Source organism: Aquarana catesbeiana, linkage group LG03, assembly GCF_042186555.1.
Source record: "Aquarana catesbeiana isolate 2022-GZ linkage group LG03, ASM4218655v1, whole genome shotgun sequence".
Lineage (NCBI taxonomy): Eukaryota > Metazoa > Chordata > Amphibia > Anura > Ranidae > Aquarana > Aquarana catesbeiana.
The window spans coordinates 657,676,967-657,694,294 of record NC_133326.1 but is presented as its reverse complement, the minus strand read 5'-3'; the positions used below and the strand labels follow the sequence as shown (position 1 = coordinate 657,694,294).

General features: G+C 38.2%; 1 protein-coding gene across 1 annotated transcript; it reads left to right on the top strand.

Moving 5' to 3' along the window:
• The first annotated feature begins 360 nt into the window (after positions 1 to 360).
• LOC141134058 (uncharacterized) lies at positions 361 to 16,797 on the top strand. The gene is made up of 4 exons (XM_073623644.1): positions 361 to 493; positions 630 to 718; positions 15,457 to 15,995; positions 16,080 to 16,797. The coding sequence occupies exons 1-4, from the start codon at positions 361 to 363 to the stop codon at positions 16,795 to 16,797; spliced, it is 1,479 nt and encodes a 492-aa protein (XP_073479745.1).
• Positions 16,798 to 17,328: the final 531 nt, after the last annotated feature.

Sequence of the window (17,328 nt, the reverse complement as noted above, 5' to 3'; positions counted from 1 at the left end):
CGCCGGGAAGGTGTACACGGCCGCCTCCGGTCCCCAGGACTCCCCCAGGGAGGTTGAAATAGAGGATCAGGTAGGCCTTTGTCTCCTGGGGACTCGGTTGAGGGAGATGTTGCGGAATGTCCTACTTACAGTGTCCCAGGAGAGCGCCCGTAATCCAGGCCGCAGGCCGCGTCTAATTAGTAGGCCGCGATATGCTCAGGCCGGCCGCCGGATGGAACCTCGCAATCCCTCTGTGTTGGCAGAGCAGTCCGCTTGTCACTCAGAGTTTATGTGATCCTCTAAGACGTGCGATCAATCTATCCACCCTTCAATCCGCACGATCAGAGGTAAAGAGCAGCAAGCCTGCCTGTAGGCCCCAAGATGGCGGCGGAGGGTCCCGATGGCAGAGGGGAATCCTTAATTACGGAGGGGATCTGGCTGATAGGAGGCAGAAATATACCCCCAGAACTGATCAGCAGAAGTCTGGGAACAAAGCGTGCAGTTTGTGACTGTGGTATGATGAGCAGAAACAACGGATGGCTCCAGATTGTTGCGGGCTATGAGGAGCTCAGCTCACACACGTCTCTCCAGCTGCACGTCCGGACCCCCCATCACTCCATATTTCTGAATGTTTATACACTGTATTTAAGGTGAGGCAGAGATCAGTCAGTTACTAGAATTTACAAGCAGGCCAGAATACAAAGAGCTGCTGAGACATTTCTATAATATATCATTCCAGGTATATTTACTTTTTAAAATTGTGCACTTGTTTTTTTTTTACATCTTACAAATGTATTTAATTTTGATTGTATTACAGCCTCAAAGTTCAATTTCACTTTTACTAGAAATCCTTTTACAGAAATTGTGTTTGCTATTTAAATTTACTGATTTCTTATATTTAATTTATCAGTTGCTTATCAAGTTTGCAACGAGATTCAATAAAGTCTAACATGAATTTAGTCATAGAAGACATTTTCCTCAAAAGTAATCACCGGGGGAAAAAAATCTTCACTTCCTTCTGTGCCATCCACTAGTATTGTGTTTTGACCAATAAAGTGATGTTTCACAAGTGAGTTTTGGATCCTCTCCCACACATTTGTGATAGCAAGTATTCTGAAGGGCAGAGGCGTTTGTTAAAAAAAAGTGAGAGAGAGAAAATAGAGATAGAGAGATAGAAAAAAAGAGATGTCATAATGACCCTGTGGTTTCTGTATTTTGTGTCACTGGCACAGGTCAACTATGCAGCTAAGGAGTCAGAGGGTCATTAAAGAGAAAGCAAACAGCATTTTCAGAAGGAGGTTAGCACCTTTTTACAACCTTTTTGATATACTTCTATGATATACTTATAAAGCAGAACCTGTGCTGAGAATCACATTAGGCCATGAATTAGTGACAGGATGGGTCAGTTTAAAGACACCCTATATATAACTGATTACTTGAGAATCCATGTCATTCATGCAACACTATCTAAACAAACGATTTTGGGGAAAGACCACAAAGTATTTGATTGTCAATTCAATTCATAAAGACATGATTGTGTCATCGGTTGTTGGTATCAGTTGAGCCAGTCATCATGTATAGTATTTATTTAAGTTTCCTTCCTGTTATATTCTCTAGGAGTATTAAAATGATAATGACTTGGATAGTGAGTGGAAACAAAGGATAGTCACATTGTCCAATAAGCAAAATAAAACATGCCCTTTTTAGGTAGATTAAACTCTTTTAGCAAATCTAAAGCCACACCTCATGTTGGTGAATTGTGATGAATTGTATATAAAGTGAAGCAGAGCTCAGTCACTTACATGTATTGCAGGCAGGTCAGAGGAACAAGGGGCTGTTTTGGCATCTCTGTACTAAACCATACCAGGTATCTATACATTGTATGACTGTACACTTGTACAGATGTGTATGTTTGCTTTAACTTTGAGAAATGCATTTTTTAGGGGGGGGGTCAATTATTTTCTTATGTTCTAGTATTCAGCAATATTTTATCCTCCTTTAACTTTGTCTGTTGTTTTATTTGTAGGTTACATGCTTAAACTAGATGATGGTTAACTTTAACATACATGCTTATTAACCACTTCAATACCGGGCACTTTTCCCCCTTTCTGCCCAGGCCATTTTTCAGCTTTCAGAGCTGTTGCACTTTGAATGACAATTGCGCGTCATGCAACACTGTACCCAAACAAAATTTTTATCATTTTGTTCCACAAATAGAGCTTTCTTTTGGTTTTGATCACCACTGGGTTTTTTTTTTTTTGCTAAACAAATAAAAAAAGACCGAACATTTTGAAAAAATGTTTTTCTTTGTTTTTGTTATAAAATGTTGTAAATAAAGACGTTTTCTCCTTCACTGACAGGCGCTGATGAGGCGGCACTGATAGGCACTTGTGAGGTGGCAGTAATGAGGTGGCACTGATGGGCACTGATGATGAGGCACTAATATGCAGCACTGATAGGCACTGATAGGCAGCACTGATGGGCACTGATAGGTGGCATGCATATGCATCACTGATGGGCATTGATAGGTGGCACTGATGGACAGTCATAGGTGGCACTGATGGGCACTGATAGGTGGCACTGATAGGCGGCACTGATGGGTGGCACTGATGGGCACTGATAGATGGCTCTGATAGGCAGCACTGATGAGCAGGCACTGGCAGGCTTTACTGCTGGGCACTGATTGGCATCTACAATGGCCACTGATTGGCACTTCTAAAGTTCATACCTGATGGTCCTGGGTGGCATCCCTGGTGGCCATGGGTGGAATCCCTGGTGGTCCTGGGTGGGCATCCTCAGGGGGCTGCACTGATAATCAATCAGCGCAGACCCTCCCTGTCAGGAGAGCAGCCGATCAGCTCTCCTCTACTCACGTCTGTCAGAAGTGAGTGGAGGAAAAGCCGATAAACGGCTCTTCCCGTTTACACTGTGATCAGCTGTGATTGGACACAGCTGATCACGTGATGAAGAGGCTCCGTCAGAGGGTTTTTTACCCAGATCGGAGATGCAGTGTGTCAAACTGGCACATCACACCACTGATTGCCGTGCTGTGCGCCCCCGTGGGCTCACGATCATGGGTTATCCTGAAGGAGGTCATTTGACGTCCAGCCAGGATAACTGAACCACTTTACGCACGTCATATTGCTATATGACGGATGGGAAGTGGTTAAGTTCCTATTGTCTATTTTCATGTAATCCAGCCAAATATCATGCAATACAGAAAATATATCATACAGTACATGGTGAGCAAGTAAAAACTATACCTTCAAAACTCCTGTGGTCTAGTTAGAATAGTATATTTTATCTCCAAGAAAAAATGTAAGTACTTTAAATGCAGAATTTCCAAGGCTTACGTTTAAGGCCTATGTTTATTATTATTATTTTTTTAATCAGCACAAGGGACAATGCTTACATTCATTAAGAAGTGTCCTTGTACTTTGTGGCCGCTGTCTTATGCCCCGTACACAAGGTCGGACATTGATCCGACATTCCGACAAAAAAATCCTAGGATTTTTTCCGACGGATGTTGCTCAAACTTGTCCTGCATACACACGGTCACACAAAGTTGTCGAAAAATCTGATCATTCTGAACGCGGTGACGTAAAACACGTACGTCATGACTATAAACGGGGCAGTAGCCAATAGCTTTCATCTCTTTATTTATTCTGAGCATGCGTGGCACTTTGTGCGTCAGATTTGTGTACAGACGATCGGAATTTCCGACGACGGATTTTGTTGTCAGAAAATTTGATAGCAAGCTCTCAAACTTTGTGTGTCAGAAAATCCGATGTAAAATGTGTGATGGAGTCCACGCACGGTCGGAATTTGCGACAACAGGGTCCTATCACACATTTTCCGTCGGAAAATCCGACCGTGTGTACAGGGCATTAGTGATGGCTCTTAGTTGAAATCTTCCAACCTCTGCCCCCCCCATACCCCCACAGAGGTAATGTTCTAGTGCTGTGGGGTTAATACAGCCATTATACCTGTCATAGGCACTTGTCAAAAGTGCTGACTACGACCACCCGTTCCTCCCCTTCCTCCATTCATAGAAACTTTACTATAGCTCCCAGCATAGAAAAACGCTCTATGAATGAAGGACAGATAGATAAATGAAATTTTATTCTTCTCCATTTACGACCTGTTCTTTCTAATGCTTTGTACAGGGGAAATATTATGTCTCTCTCTCTCTGGAGTCTATAAATGTTTTAGTAATACAAGAAAGTATTTTGCAGACTTACACTAATACTCGAAACATAGACACAAAAAACATGTAAGATACATCACACCCATAAGATTTACCTATCAAATTTATCGAAATGCAAAATATAAAAATGTGGAGGGGGGGTGATTCTTTATCAGGGCTGGGTTTGGGGAGAGTGGTTTAGAGGTTATTCTGTCGGGTGGATATATGTGGGGGGTGTTGGTTTTTAGGGGGACCAGTTTGGTGCCGCATGCTGATGTTTTTTACATTTTGTATTTCAATAAATTTAATAGGTAACTCTTTATGGGTGTGGTATATCTTTTTTGTTTTTTGTGTTTATGTTTCGAGTATTTGTTTCATGATACATACCCTCCTAGTATAACTATATATATTAAGCAGGATTCCCATATGTCTTTCTTTTTTTGTTAGTACTTACAGTAATAGACCTTGAAATTATTTTGTTTGGGCTGAACCACACTAATAACTCAGTAAACTGAATTTGTTATTGGCACTTGTAAACTGAATTTGTGATAGTAATTATTGGTTTGTTTACCATTTCTGTTGTCAGTCTAGAGGCTCACCTACACTATTGTTCATAGTGTGTTTATTGTAAACACTGTATCTCAACCCTAATGTTCCACTTGTTTCTTTGGTCTATTGTGTTTTGGGTGTAGACTCAGACTCGTCAAGGTAGATTTTATTGGGAGTAAAAAAATAGTTTCTGCTATAACCTGGCATAGTTCATTTTCCCACCAAAAAGGGAGGTGCTAGCTATTTAAGGCAAGCCAAAGCTCAGTCAGTTACTAGAATTTACAAGCAGGTGAAAACAACGGGGAGCTGCTGAGACATTTCTATAGTATATCATTCCAGGTATGTTAACTTTTTTAAAATAGCACACTTGTATTTTTTACATTTTAAAAATGTATGTAATTTTGAATGTATTACAGCCTTGAAGTTCTTTTTTTTAACTTTTACTAGAAATCTCAGTACAGAAATTGTGTCTGCTATTTAAATGTACTGATTTCTTATATTTATTGTGTCAGTTGCTTATCAAGTTTGCAGTGGGATTCAATAAAGTCTAGCATGAAGGTAATCATAGACAGAAGACATTTTCCTCAAATTAATGACAGAGAAAAATCCTTCCTTCTGTGCCCTCCACTAGTATTGTGTTTTGACCAATAAACTGATGTTTTACAAGTGAGCTTTGGATCCTCTCCCACACATTTTAAAAAGTAAAGGGAGTAACATCCCTTCTCTGAGAAATGTTTCTACTTGCTTTGTGATAGCAAGTATTCTGAAGGACAGAGGCATTTATTAAAGAAATGAGAAAGAGAGAGAAAATAGAGAGAGAGAGAGAGAAAGAAACGAGATGTCATACTGACCCTGGTTTTCTGTATTTTGGGTCACTGACACAGATTAACTATGCAGCGAAGGAGTCAGAGATCAGTAATTAGAAAGCAAACACCATTTTCAGAAGGAGGTTAGCGCCTTTGCTCTGAAAATGCCATTTGCTTTCTGTTTTTCTCAGGAAAAAATACTTTATAGCCTTCTTTGATAAACTTATAAAGCAAAACATGAGCTGAGAATCATATTAGGCCATGAATTGGTGACAGGATGGATCAATTTAGAGACACCCTAAATATTACCGGTTACTTGGGAATCTGTGTCATTCATGCAACAATATCTAAGGGAAACAAACAGTTTTGAGGAAAGACCACAAAGTATTTGATGGCCAATTCATTCATGATTCAATTCATAAATGATTGTGTCATCTGTTGTTGGTATCAGTTGAGCCAGTGATCATGCATTTTAATTTGTTTCCTTCCTGTTATATTTTCTCCCAGTATTAAAATGCTAATGACTTGGATAGTGAGTTTAAACAAAGGATAGTCACACTGTACAATAAGCATAATAAAACATGCAATTTTTAAGTAGATTAAACCTGTTTAGCAAGTCTAAACCCACCTCATGTTGGTGAATTGTATATAAAGTGAAGCAGAGCTCAGTCATTTACATGTATTGCAGGCAGCTCAGAGGAACAAGGGGCTGTTCTGGCATCTCTATACTACACCATACCAGGTATCTATACATTGTATGACTGTACACCTCTACACATGTTTTAGTATTCAGCAATATTGTATCCCTGTTTTGATTTGTTTTTGATTTGTTGATGAGTTTTTGTTTTATATAGAATTTTTAATTTTGTCTATTGTGTTGGTTGTAGGTTGTATGCTTAAAATAGATGATTAACAACTTGAACATTTAATGCTTATTATTATGTATTGTCTAGTTTCATCTAATCCAGCCAAAATATATTGCAATACAGAAAAATATATCATACAGTACATAGTGAGCAAGTAAAAACTATACCTTCAAAACCCTTGTGGTCTAGTTAGAATAATATATGTTATCTCCAAGAAAAAATAGAACTGCTTTAAATTCAGAATATCCAAGGTTTACTTTTAAAGCCTGTTTATTATTATGATTTTAATCAGCACAAGGACAATACTTACATTGAGAAGTGTCCCTTGTGCTGGTGGCTGCTGTCTTAGTGATGGCTCTTAGTTGAAATCTTCCAACCTCTGCCTCCCCCCATACTCCCACAGAGGTAATGTTCTAGAGCTGCAGTGTTAGTACAGACATTATACCTATCATAGGCACTTTTTAAGAGTGCTGATTATGACCCCTCTTTCCTCCCCTTCCTCCATTCATAGAAACTTTACTATAGCTTCCAGCAATGAAAAATGCTCTATGAATGAAGGACAGATGGATGAATGAAAATTTCATCTCCTCCATTTACCACCTGTTCTTTCTAATGCTTTGTACAGGGGAAATATTATGTCTCTCACCCTCTCTGGAGTCTCTTTTATAATACAAGAAAGTATTTTGATTTCTTTAGAAATTGCAGCTTGGCATTGCATGCTAGTATTAAAGTGGAGCTTAACCCAACAATTTAATGTTTAATTTAACACAGTTAAATTGAAGGAATGTTTGTGCTCTTAACCAAACTGTCAAATAATTAAATGGCTGGTGCCATTACTGATCACATGTGCAGCACCATGGCATTTGCAGATTAAACAAAGGCTAAGATGGCGGCTTTCTTGGCTGAAAAGTATAGAAATCCTTTTTTTTTTGACAACTTCACGTTTTTTACTCCATGATGGCTATTGCTTATAATATTGTTTTATAGCAAAAACTCAAATGTGTGTATTTTTACACTCTCATGTATCTATCCGACTTTAGAAGTTAAAACTAACAGTCTATTCTTAATTGATAATGACTTAGATCCCTTTTTACATATAGGCACCACATTAGCATTGGGCCAATCTATTGGTACTGAGCCAGTCATTAAAAACTCCAAAAATTAGAAACAATTGCTTTGATATAACAGGGCAAAATTTTCTCAGGGTTTGTGGGTGTAAACCATCTGGTCCAGGTGCTGTATTCGTTTTTATTTTGTCTAAATGTTTCATAGGTTCCATACACACAGTAACAATAAGCCAAATGAAAATTCTACACTATATCAGAGTTCATAAATCATTGCAGAGAATTTCTCTGTATCACTTCCTTCCAGTCATTGTAAGTTCCATACAAACTTCAAAATAACTTGAATGTTGTACAACAGATCACATTATTTAGAAGCAGTGTGCCATATTAATGTTTATAAAACATATGATCTGTATACTAGGAGCAACAGCTTAGCAGGTGTGTATGCAAATGAAAAAAAAATCCAGATAGCTGATGGCTTCTTATATAATTTTGCATTTGTATATGATAAATATTTGAATTGAATGTTATTATTAGCCACTTATCCACCAGATGGTGATTTCTTTTCTACAGTGTATAGATGGTTTTGTACCATAAAGTGGCTCTATCTCTTTAAATTTTATTCTGGCTTTTTTGACATAATTTCCGGCTGAAGTAATTTCCTTTTTTTTGCATATGGTCCCAGGCGCCACTCTGAACACATTGATCCCCATTTGCATGTTTGGTCATTTGACTATACCAACTCACTTGAAAAAGCTGTCCTTTTATGGCTAACGCAAGATTTTATTTTATTGGATCACAATTACAACATTGGTATGGTTGGGAGGATGTAGACATGCAGGACCCTATACAGAAGATTATATTATCCCAATTTAAAATGGCTCCCTTAGTTCAATCAATAGTCGCTCATCAATTCCATAATAAAAGAATGTTCCCTACTTTTTATCTAATCCATAGGTTATGGGAGGTAGTACAAACTTTTACTCAACATGAGGGCTATACGAGACATATGCCTATATGGGATAATTACTGTTTTTCACTGTTTTTCTGAATTTTTAGAGTGGAAAAAAAGCCGGAATAATATCAGTTATATCAGTTATTTGAAGGGGAAAACTAAAAAATCGCTACCAGTTATCGAATAATGATTTTTATCAACATCTCTAAATATGTCATGCATTACAAAGTCAGACCTCTAAATTTCAATTACAATATAATCCCTCTAAGGTATTATAGAAGGCATTTTCTGTATTTTGCACAAAACGAGGGTTAATAGGGGACCTTTATTCTATTTTACAAACTGCAGATAGTACTCTAATACAAGTAAATAGTTTTATCCGTTGGCAAAGGGATATAGAAGATTTGGACGAGGAGGAATGGACACAGGCATTGGAGGTATTACCTGAGATATCTCTCTCGCCATCCCAAAGGTTGACTCAACTTTCTATTTTACACAGGGCTCATTATACTCCACAAAAGCTCCATGCCTGGGGAAAATTTATAACACCATTATGCCCTTGCTGTTCTTTATCCAATGGTTCCCTTATTCATATGCTTTGGCGATGCCAAAAACTCTATCGTTATTGGGAAAGAGTGTTCATAACCTTAAATTCATTATGTTCTACTGAAGTGATAGGGACTCCTAAACTTGCACTGTTAGGAATAATTCCTGATGGAGTGTTACCAGAAGAAATGCACACTATGTGGATTAGGTCCTTATATTTAGCACGTAAACTTATTTTACAAAAATTGACCTCTCCTTCTCCTCCAACTCATAAACAATGGTGTGAGAAACTTAATTATATACTAAAAAGAGAAATGTTAATGTATAAACATAGAGAAACACCCAAAAAATGTGAAAAAATATGGTCCTACTGGATAGATTCCAGCTATTTATTATATAACAGTCTGTCTAGTAATAAAGAGTACAGAAGGAAAGGGGGGAAGAAAGGAGGAAAAAGTGAGGGGGATGTGCAAGAGAAGAGAGGAGAAATTAGTCTTTAAGAAAGGGGTTATTGGATGTCGACAAGAGGAAGCTGTTATAGTTTGATTTATGGAATAGGTAGTTTATAGTAACCAGGGTTGATAAACTCAATATGTAATATGCGTCTATGCCTCCGTGCAGTGTTACGTTTTGCTTATTTTAAGTACATGATTATATGCTAGTTATCTTAGTCCGAGAGGTACTAGGTTTGTTTGTTCTTGTTATGGTTTTCTTTTTTTACTTATGTAACTGAATGTATATGATAAGGTGTCCCTTTTTTTTGTGGGGGGGGGGGGGGGGGTTGTCCCCATAATGATATAGATTTGGTATTATTTTTTGTATTAAATGTTTAATAATAAAAATAAGAAATTACTTGATTTAAAAAAAAGTGGCCCTATCTCTTTAAATTTTATTCTGGCTTTTTGACATAATTTCCTGCTGTAGTCATTTCCTTTTTTGCGCCACTCTGAGCATATTGATCCCCATTTACATGTTTGGTCATTTGACTATACCAACTCACTTGAAAAAGCTGTCCTTTTATGACGGTGAAACATTGTTGCAGGATAATGGTGTTGTTGCTTGTCTAGACCTTTTTCCCTATGCTGAAATTATTTGACCTTTTTCCGCATAGCTAGCTTTGAGTTTGATGAAGAATTAATCATACAAACTTTGATATGACACAGTACCAGTGGCGGCTGGCGCTTACTATTTTTGGAGGGCGGCACAACCAACACTACCCTCCCCCCACGGGGGACACAGGCAGCGGTGATTGTTGGCAGGTTTGTTGGTGCTGCAGGATGATCGCCGATGCCTGTGTCTCCCACAGGGGGTTGTTGGCACAGTGGGGTGATCACCGCTGTCTGTGTCTCCAGCAACAGCGGCGATCACTCCGCTACACCAACAACCCCCCCCGCGGAAGACACAGGCAGCGGCGATCACCTTACCCAGTGGAGGCATGGAGGAGACACAGAGACAGGGAGAAGGAAGAGCAGGGCTGCTCCAGCGAGGACACAGACATTCTCCTTTCAGCCGATTGGAACACAGAAGTGTGTCCTGGTCAATAGGCGCTTCCTGATTGGCCAGGAGGAGAATGTGGCAGAATAGTGAATATTCATTCGCTAGTGTCACACAACTGAGTGGGATCAGGGCGCATGCTCTGCGCTCCAAGCCCACCCTATTTTGAAGCTTATTAGAGCCTCTGGCTCTTATCAGGTGCTTCAAAAGACACACCCCTGCATATCCTTGCAATTGTAATTCATACGCCCGGTGTCCTGAAAGGATAGGGAGGGCGGCGGTGGTGTTAGGGGAGCAGCGCCCATGCACCCATAATGCACGGGCCGCCACTGCACAGTAAGGTTTATTTACTAAAGCAGGAGAATGCAAAATCAGGCTCACTTCTGCACAGAAATCAATCAGTTTCCAGGTTTTATTGGCCAAAGCTTAAAATGAACAAGCTGAGGTAAAGTCACAGCAATCCTACAGTGCCTTGAAAAAGTATTTGTACCCCTTGAAATTTTCCAGATTTTGTCATCTTACATCCAAAAATGTAAATGTATGTTATTGGCCTTTTATGTGATAGACCAACACAAAGTGGCACATAATTGTGAACTGGAAGGAAAATGACAAATGGTTTTCAAAATTTTTTACAAATAAATATGTGAAAAGTGTGGCGTACATTTGTATTCAACCCCTCTGAGTCAATACTTTGTAGAACCACCTTTCACTGCAATTACAGCTGCAAGTCTTTTTGGGGATGTCTCTACCAGCTTTGCACATCTAGAGAGTGATATTTTTACCCATGCTTCTTTGCAAAATAGCTCAAGCTCTTTCAGATTGGATAAAGAGCATCTGTGAACCGCAATTTTCAAGTCTTGCCACAGATCTTCAATTGGATTTAGGTCTGGAGTTTGACTGGGCCATTCTAACACATGAATATGCTTTGATCTGAACCATTCCATTGTAGATCTGGCTGTATATTTAGGGTTGTTGTCCTGCTGGAAGGTGAACCTCCGCCCCAGTCTCAAGTCTTTTGCAGACTCTAACAGGTTATCTTCTAAGATTGCCCTGTATTTGACTCCAGCCATCTTCCCATCAACTCTGACCAGCTTTCCTGTTCCTGCTGAAGAAAAACACAACTTGATGCTGCCACCACCATGTTTCTCAGTGGAGATGGTGTGTCCAATTTGATGTGCTGTGTTAGTTTTCTGCCACACATAGCATTTTACTTTTAGGCCAAATAGTTCAATTTTGGTGTCATCTGACCATAGCACCTTCTTTCACATGTTTTCTGTGTCCCCCACATGGCTTCTTGCAAACTGCAAACAGGACTTCTTATGGCTTTCTTTTAACAATGGCTTTCTTCTTGCCACTCTTCCATAAAGGCCAGATTTGTGGAGTGCACGACTAATAGTTGTCCTGTGGACAGGTTCTCCCACCTGAGGTGTGGATCTCTGCAGCTCCTCCAGAGTTACCATGGGCCTCTTGGCTGCTTCTATGATTAATGCTCTCAATTCCCGGCCTGTCAGTTTAGGTGGATGGCCATGTCTTGCTTGGTTTGCAGTTGTGTCATACTCTTTCTATGTTCGGATGATGGATTGAACAGTGCTCCTTGAGATGTTCAAAGTTTGGGATATTTTTTATAACCTAACCCTGCTTTAAACTTCTCCACAATTTTATCCCTGACCTGTCTGGTGTGTTCCTTGCTCTTCATGATGCTGTTTGTTCACTAAGGTCCTCTAACAAACCTCTGAAGGCTTCACAGAACAGCTGTATTCATACTGAGATTAAATTATACACAGGTGGGCTCTATTTACTAATTAGGTGACTTCTGAAGGCAATTGTTCCACAAGATGTTAGTTAGGAGTATCAGAGTAAATGCACGCCACACTTTTCAGATATTTATTTGTAAACAATTTTGAAAACCATTTATCATTTTCCTTCCACTTGTTAGTTAGGAGTATCAGAGTAAATGCACGCCACACTTTTCAGATATTTATTTGTAAACAATTTTGAAAACCATTTATCATTTTCCTTCCACTTTACAATTATCTACCACTTTGTGTTGGTCTATCACATAAAATCCCAATGAAATACATTTCCATTTTTGGTTGTAACATGACAAAATTTGGAAAATTTCAAGGGGTATGAATACTTTTTCAAGGCACTGTATCTAGGTAAAATGAGTACCTTTTGCATTATTTGTGTGTATTAGAAAAACTCAAACAAGGTAGGATACACCACAGAATTTTTGTTATATAAATATCCCATAATTATTTTGGAGTGGTATATTGGAAGAACCATTAAAACCCAGTCAATATATATGGAGCTGGAAATTTTTGTTTTTTAATTTGTTTGTTTCTTTTGTGCTTACCAAGCTTTAGTTCTATTGAATCATTGTTTGGTTTTGCTTTATTGTTGGTACATATGAATTGGACTGAATTAGTGTTGTCTGTTGTTTTGTGAAAAATCTTGCAATTTTTTTCTTGTTAATTGTAGGTTATTTTAAAAAAACACAAAAATGTGACTTGTTGTGTGTCTTCTTTTGTTTTCTCTTTTGGAAATAGCTTGACAATTATGTTTGTATTTAGATTTTGTGTCCACTAAAGGCATGTTTTTTTTTTATCTGCAGCAAAGCTACAGGAACATTGTTTTTTTGCTGTTTTTAGGGAATTTACAAGTAATACAATTTCCATTGTTTTCAGAGTGAAAAGTATATTGCAGATAGACGAGTTTTATTTTTGGTGTTGTCTTTCTGTGCATGGTTAAAACATTCTAAAGCTGGATACACACTATACAAATTTCTTTAGATTTTTTTCTTTTAGCTTTACCAAAACCATACAGTATAAGGTCAAACGTAAACACTTTCAATCTGTAGGCAGGCAGGGCCATGGCTCTACATAATTAAAGGTAAATCTAAAGGAAATTGAACAAAAGTTGTATAGTGTGTATCCAGCTTTAGGCACAACATTTTGGAAGTCTGGTTGTCGAAGCTGATAATTATTAATTAGATTGGAGTATAAAATAAGTTGCATTTGGCATACCTAATAGACCTTGAGACTGTTTTGTTTGGACTGAACCACACTAATGACTCAGTAAACTGCATTTGTTATTGGCACTTGTAAACTGAATTTGTGGTAGTAATTATTGGTTTGTTTACCATTTCTGTTGTCAGTCTAGAGGCTCACCTACACTATTGTTCATAGTGTTTTTTTGTAAAGACTGTATCTCAACCATATTGTTCCACTTTTCTCTTTGATCCATTGTTTTTTGGGTGTAGACTAGTCCAGGTAGATTTTATTTGGAGTATAAACTTTGTGTCTCCACTCTTCTTTAGAATTTTTTTTTAGTCTCTGACTAGGGTAAAAGCTTGTTTTGTTGTGTGCTGGAGTTGTCTATTGTTTACTAAATTTTGGGTTGCTCTCCTCCATTTATGCTTGTTTTCCCTTACTGTAATCTGAATTGCATTAATATAACCCAGCTAAAAATTATTCGTTAATTACCGTAGTTAATTACAAAATGTGTGTATCATCTGGTAATAATGGCTGCCTTGTCCAGTTTAGAAATTTTGTAGCAACATACACTCTTAAACATGATCCGAATATTGGCTGGTTCATCAGGAATCAGCCAACATTTGGACAGTGTGTCCAAGGGGCATGCTGGAAAACCAGCATCTGACCAGCAGCCAATGGCTGTGAGCGCTGATCAGAGTGTCCTGTCAGGGGGGCAGTTCCCCCGTCAGAACACAAAAGCTCAGCCGGGGAGATCACCAGACTAACAATGGATAGTTAGTATGGCGAGCCCTTCATTTTTTTTTTATTTATCCCGCTGCGTTGAATGAGAAATAAAATGTAATGTGTGTGCCAGGCTGAACTTCCAATCCTGCAGCAAGACCCTGTTAAGATGGATATACACTAGTAGAATTGTGTTAGACATTTTTAAATCATTAACATTTGTTTTTGACCACAGTGAGGAGAAAATTTGAAGGAGCAGGATGGAAATTATTTCTCCCATGCATGATTTTTTATCAGCATATATGGATTTAATTTGGTGAAGCCCATTCACTCCAAAATAAAATATTAGAAGCAAATTAAGTCTTGAACTACTTTTCAGTGACATTTGAATATACTGAGAACTATTGTATGAATTTTCATCCAAAATTCTACTAGTCTGTACCCAGCTTAAAAAAAATAGATGTTTACAGCTCAGGCTTCTAATTTCCTTCTTGTAGCTTTGAAAAACATAACTGAACACTGTACTGAACTGAAAATCTTATTATCCTGTATCCTTATTTTTTTTGGCAGAATGGAATTGGATGAGAAGAACTTGTCTTGTCTAGTCATTACTGTCATGCCCCGTGCACACGGTCGGACATTAATCGGACATTCCGACAACAAAATCCTAGGATTTTTTCCGACGGATGTTGGCTCAAACTTGTCTTGCATACACACGGTCAAACAAAGTTGTCGGAAAATCCGATCATTCTGAACGCGGTGACGTAAAACACGTACGTCGGGACTATAAACGGGGCAGTAGCCAATAGCTTTCATCTCTTTATTTATTCTGAGCATGCGTGGCACTTTGTGCGTCGGATTTGTGTACACACGCTCAGAAATTCCGTCAAAGGATTTTGTTGTCGGAAAATTTTATAGCCTGCTCTCAAACTTTGTGTGTCGGAAAATCCGATGGAAAATGTGTGATGGAGCCTACACATGGTCAGAATTTCCGACAACAAGGTCCTATCACACATTTTCCATCGGAAAATCCAACCGTGTGTACGGGGCATAGGAAAATAACCAACTAATATCACAATAATAAAAAAAAGTGGGTGAATTATTAACCTTAAAAATAGTAAAGTCATCCATCAATAATTTGTCAGAGTCATTGATTTTTATTACATAAATCTGCTGTTTGCAATAACAAAATGGTTCAATTACAAATTACAAAAGACTCAAAAACATAAAATCTGACTTACCAATGTTAATAATAAGATTCTGAATTTACATCTATTTTTATTTTTTTCACATAGGTAAAAGTGAGGCAAGTATTGACACCTTTTACAGCTAAACAGATCTTCATCAACAGAATGAGTCAAGTAGCGCAGAAACCATATGAGTGCTCCGAGTGCCAGAAAAGTTTTACTTTTAAGTCACAACTCGATATTCACCAGAGGAGTCACACTGGATTGAAGCCGTTTAAGTGTTCAGAATGTGGCAAGTGCTTCTTACAACTTTGTAACCTTACTGTACACCTAAGAATTCACACAGGAGAGAAACCATTCAAATGTTCAGAATGTGGCAAATGCTTCTCAACAGAAAGTCATCTTGCTGTACACAAGAGAATTCACACAGGGGAGAAACCATTTACATGTTCCGAATGTGGCAAATGCTTTTCACGACATGCTCATCTTACTCAACACCAGAGGACTCACACAGGAGTGAAACCATTTAAGTGTTCAGAATGTAACAAGAGCTTTTCAATAAAGCAAAGTCTTATTTCACACCAGAGAATTCACACAGGAGAGAAACCATTTAGATGTTCAGAATGTGGAAAGTTCTTCTCTGAAAGGCAAAATCTTAATAAGCACCAGAAGACTCACACAGGAGAAAAAATATTTAAATGTTCAGAATGTGACAAGTGCTTCTCCCAAAGGTATCATCTTGATAAGCACCAAAAGACTCACACAGGAGAGAAATCATTTAGATGTTCAGAATGTGACAAGTGCTTCTCACTAAAACAAAGTCTTATGTCACACCTGAGGATTCACACAGGAGAGAAACCATTTAGATGTTCAGAATGTGACAAGTGCTTCTCTGAAAGGCAATATCTTAATAAGCACCAGAAGACTCACACAGGAGAAAAACCATTTAGATGTTCAGAATGTGACAGCTGCTTCTCTCAAAGGTATATTCTTGATAGGCACCAGAAGACTCACACTGGAGAGAAACCATTTAGATGTTCAGAATGTGACAAGTGCTTCTCTGACAGGCAAAATCTTAATAAGCACCAGAAGACTCACACAGGAGAAAAACCATTTAAATGTTCAGAATGTGACAAGTGCTTCTCTCAAGGGTATAATCTTGATAAGCACCAGAAGACTCACACAGGAGAAAAACCATTTAAATGTTCAGAATGCAACAAGTCCTTCTCACGAAATTATTGTCTTACTCAACACCAGAAGATTCACACAGGAGAGAAGCCATTTAAATGTATAGAATGTGACATGTGCTTCTCAAATAAAACAAATCTTACAAAACATCAAATGATCCACACCAAAGCGAAGCCATTAAGATGTTCAAACACATCCTTCTCCAGTATCCCTTTCAAGACTCATACCTCTTCCTTCTCTGCCGAGATCCTCAATGTGTAGCCTGTTCTGTTCCTTGCAGCCTTCATTTCAAAACTATATTGGACATATTGACACCAGAGGATTTCCACAAGAGAAAAACCATGTGAAGACTGTAGCAACAATTTCTCATAGAAAGCAGATCTTAAGCAACATTAAGTAATCTACGCTAGGTAGAAGCCTTTTTAATGAATGTGATAAATATTTGACATTCAAATACACTGATCCAACAACAAAAGTCTTACAAGGAAATTAAGCCATATCAAAATCTGGAATGTTACAAGTGTTTTATAAAATGGTTCCAACTGCAATCACACCAGAAGGTTCATCGGAGAGAGACAAAGCCATTGTGCAAAGGAGTCTATAACAAGCAAGCACCAATGACTGGAAATGCCATACAGGATCCATTCTAGGGAATCATAGTCACAAAGATATAATTCACTTCTTTTTGATGGCAGTGCTCAGAGATCATGGAATTGATAGATTTTTTTTTATTGAATATAAAAATGTAATTCCTTAATAAAGTTTTAAAGGGTTGTTAAATTGTAAAGATGA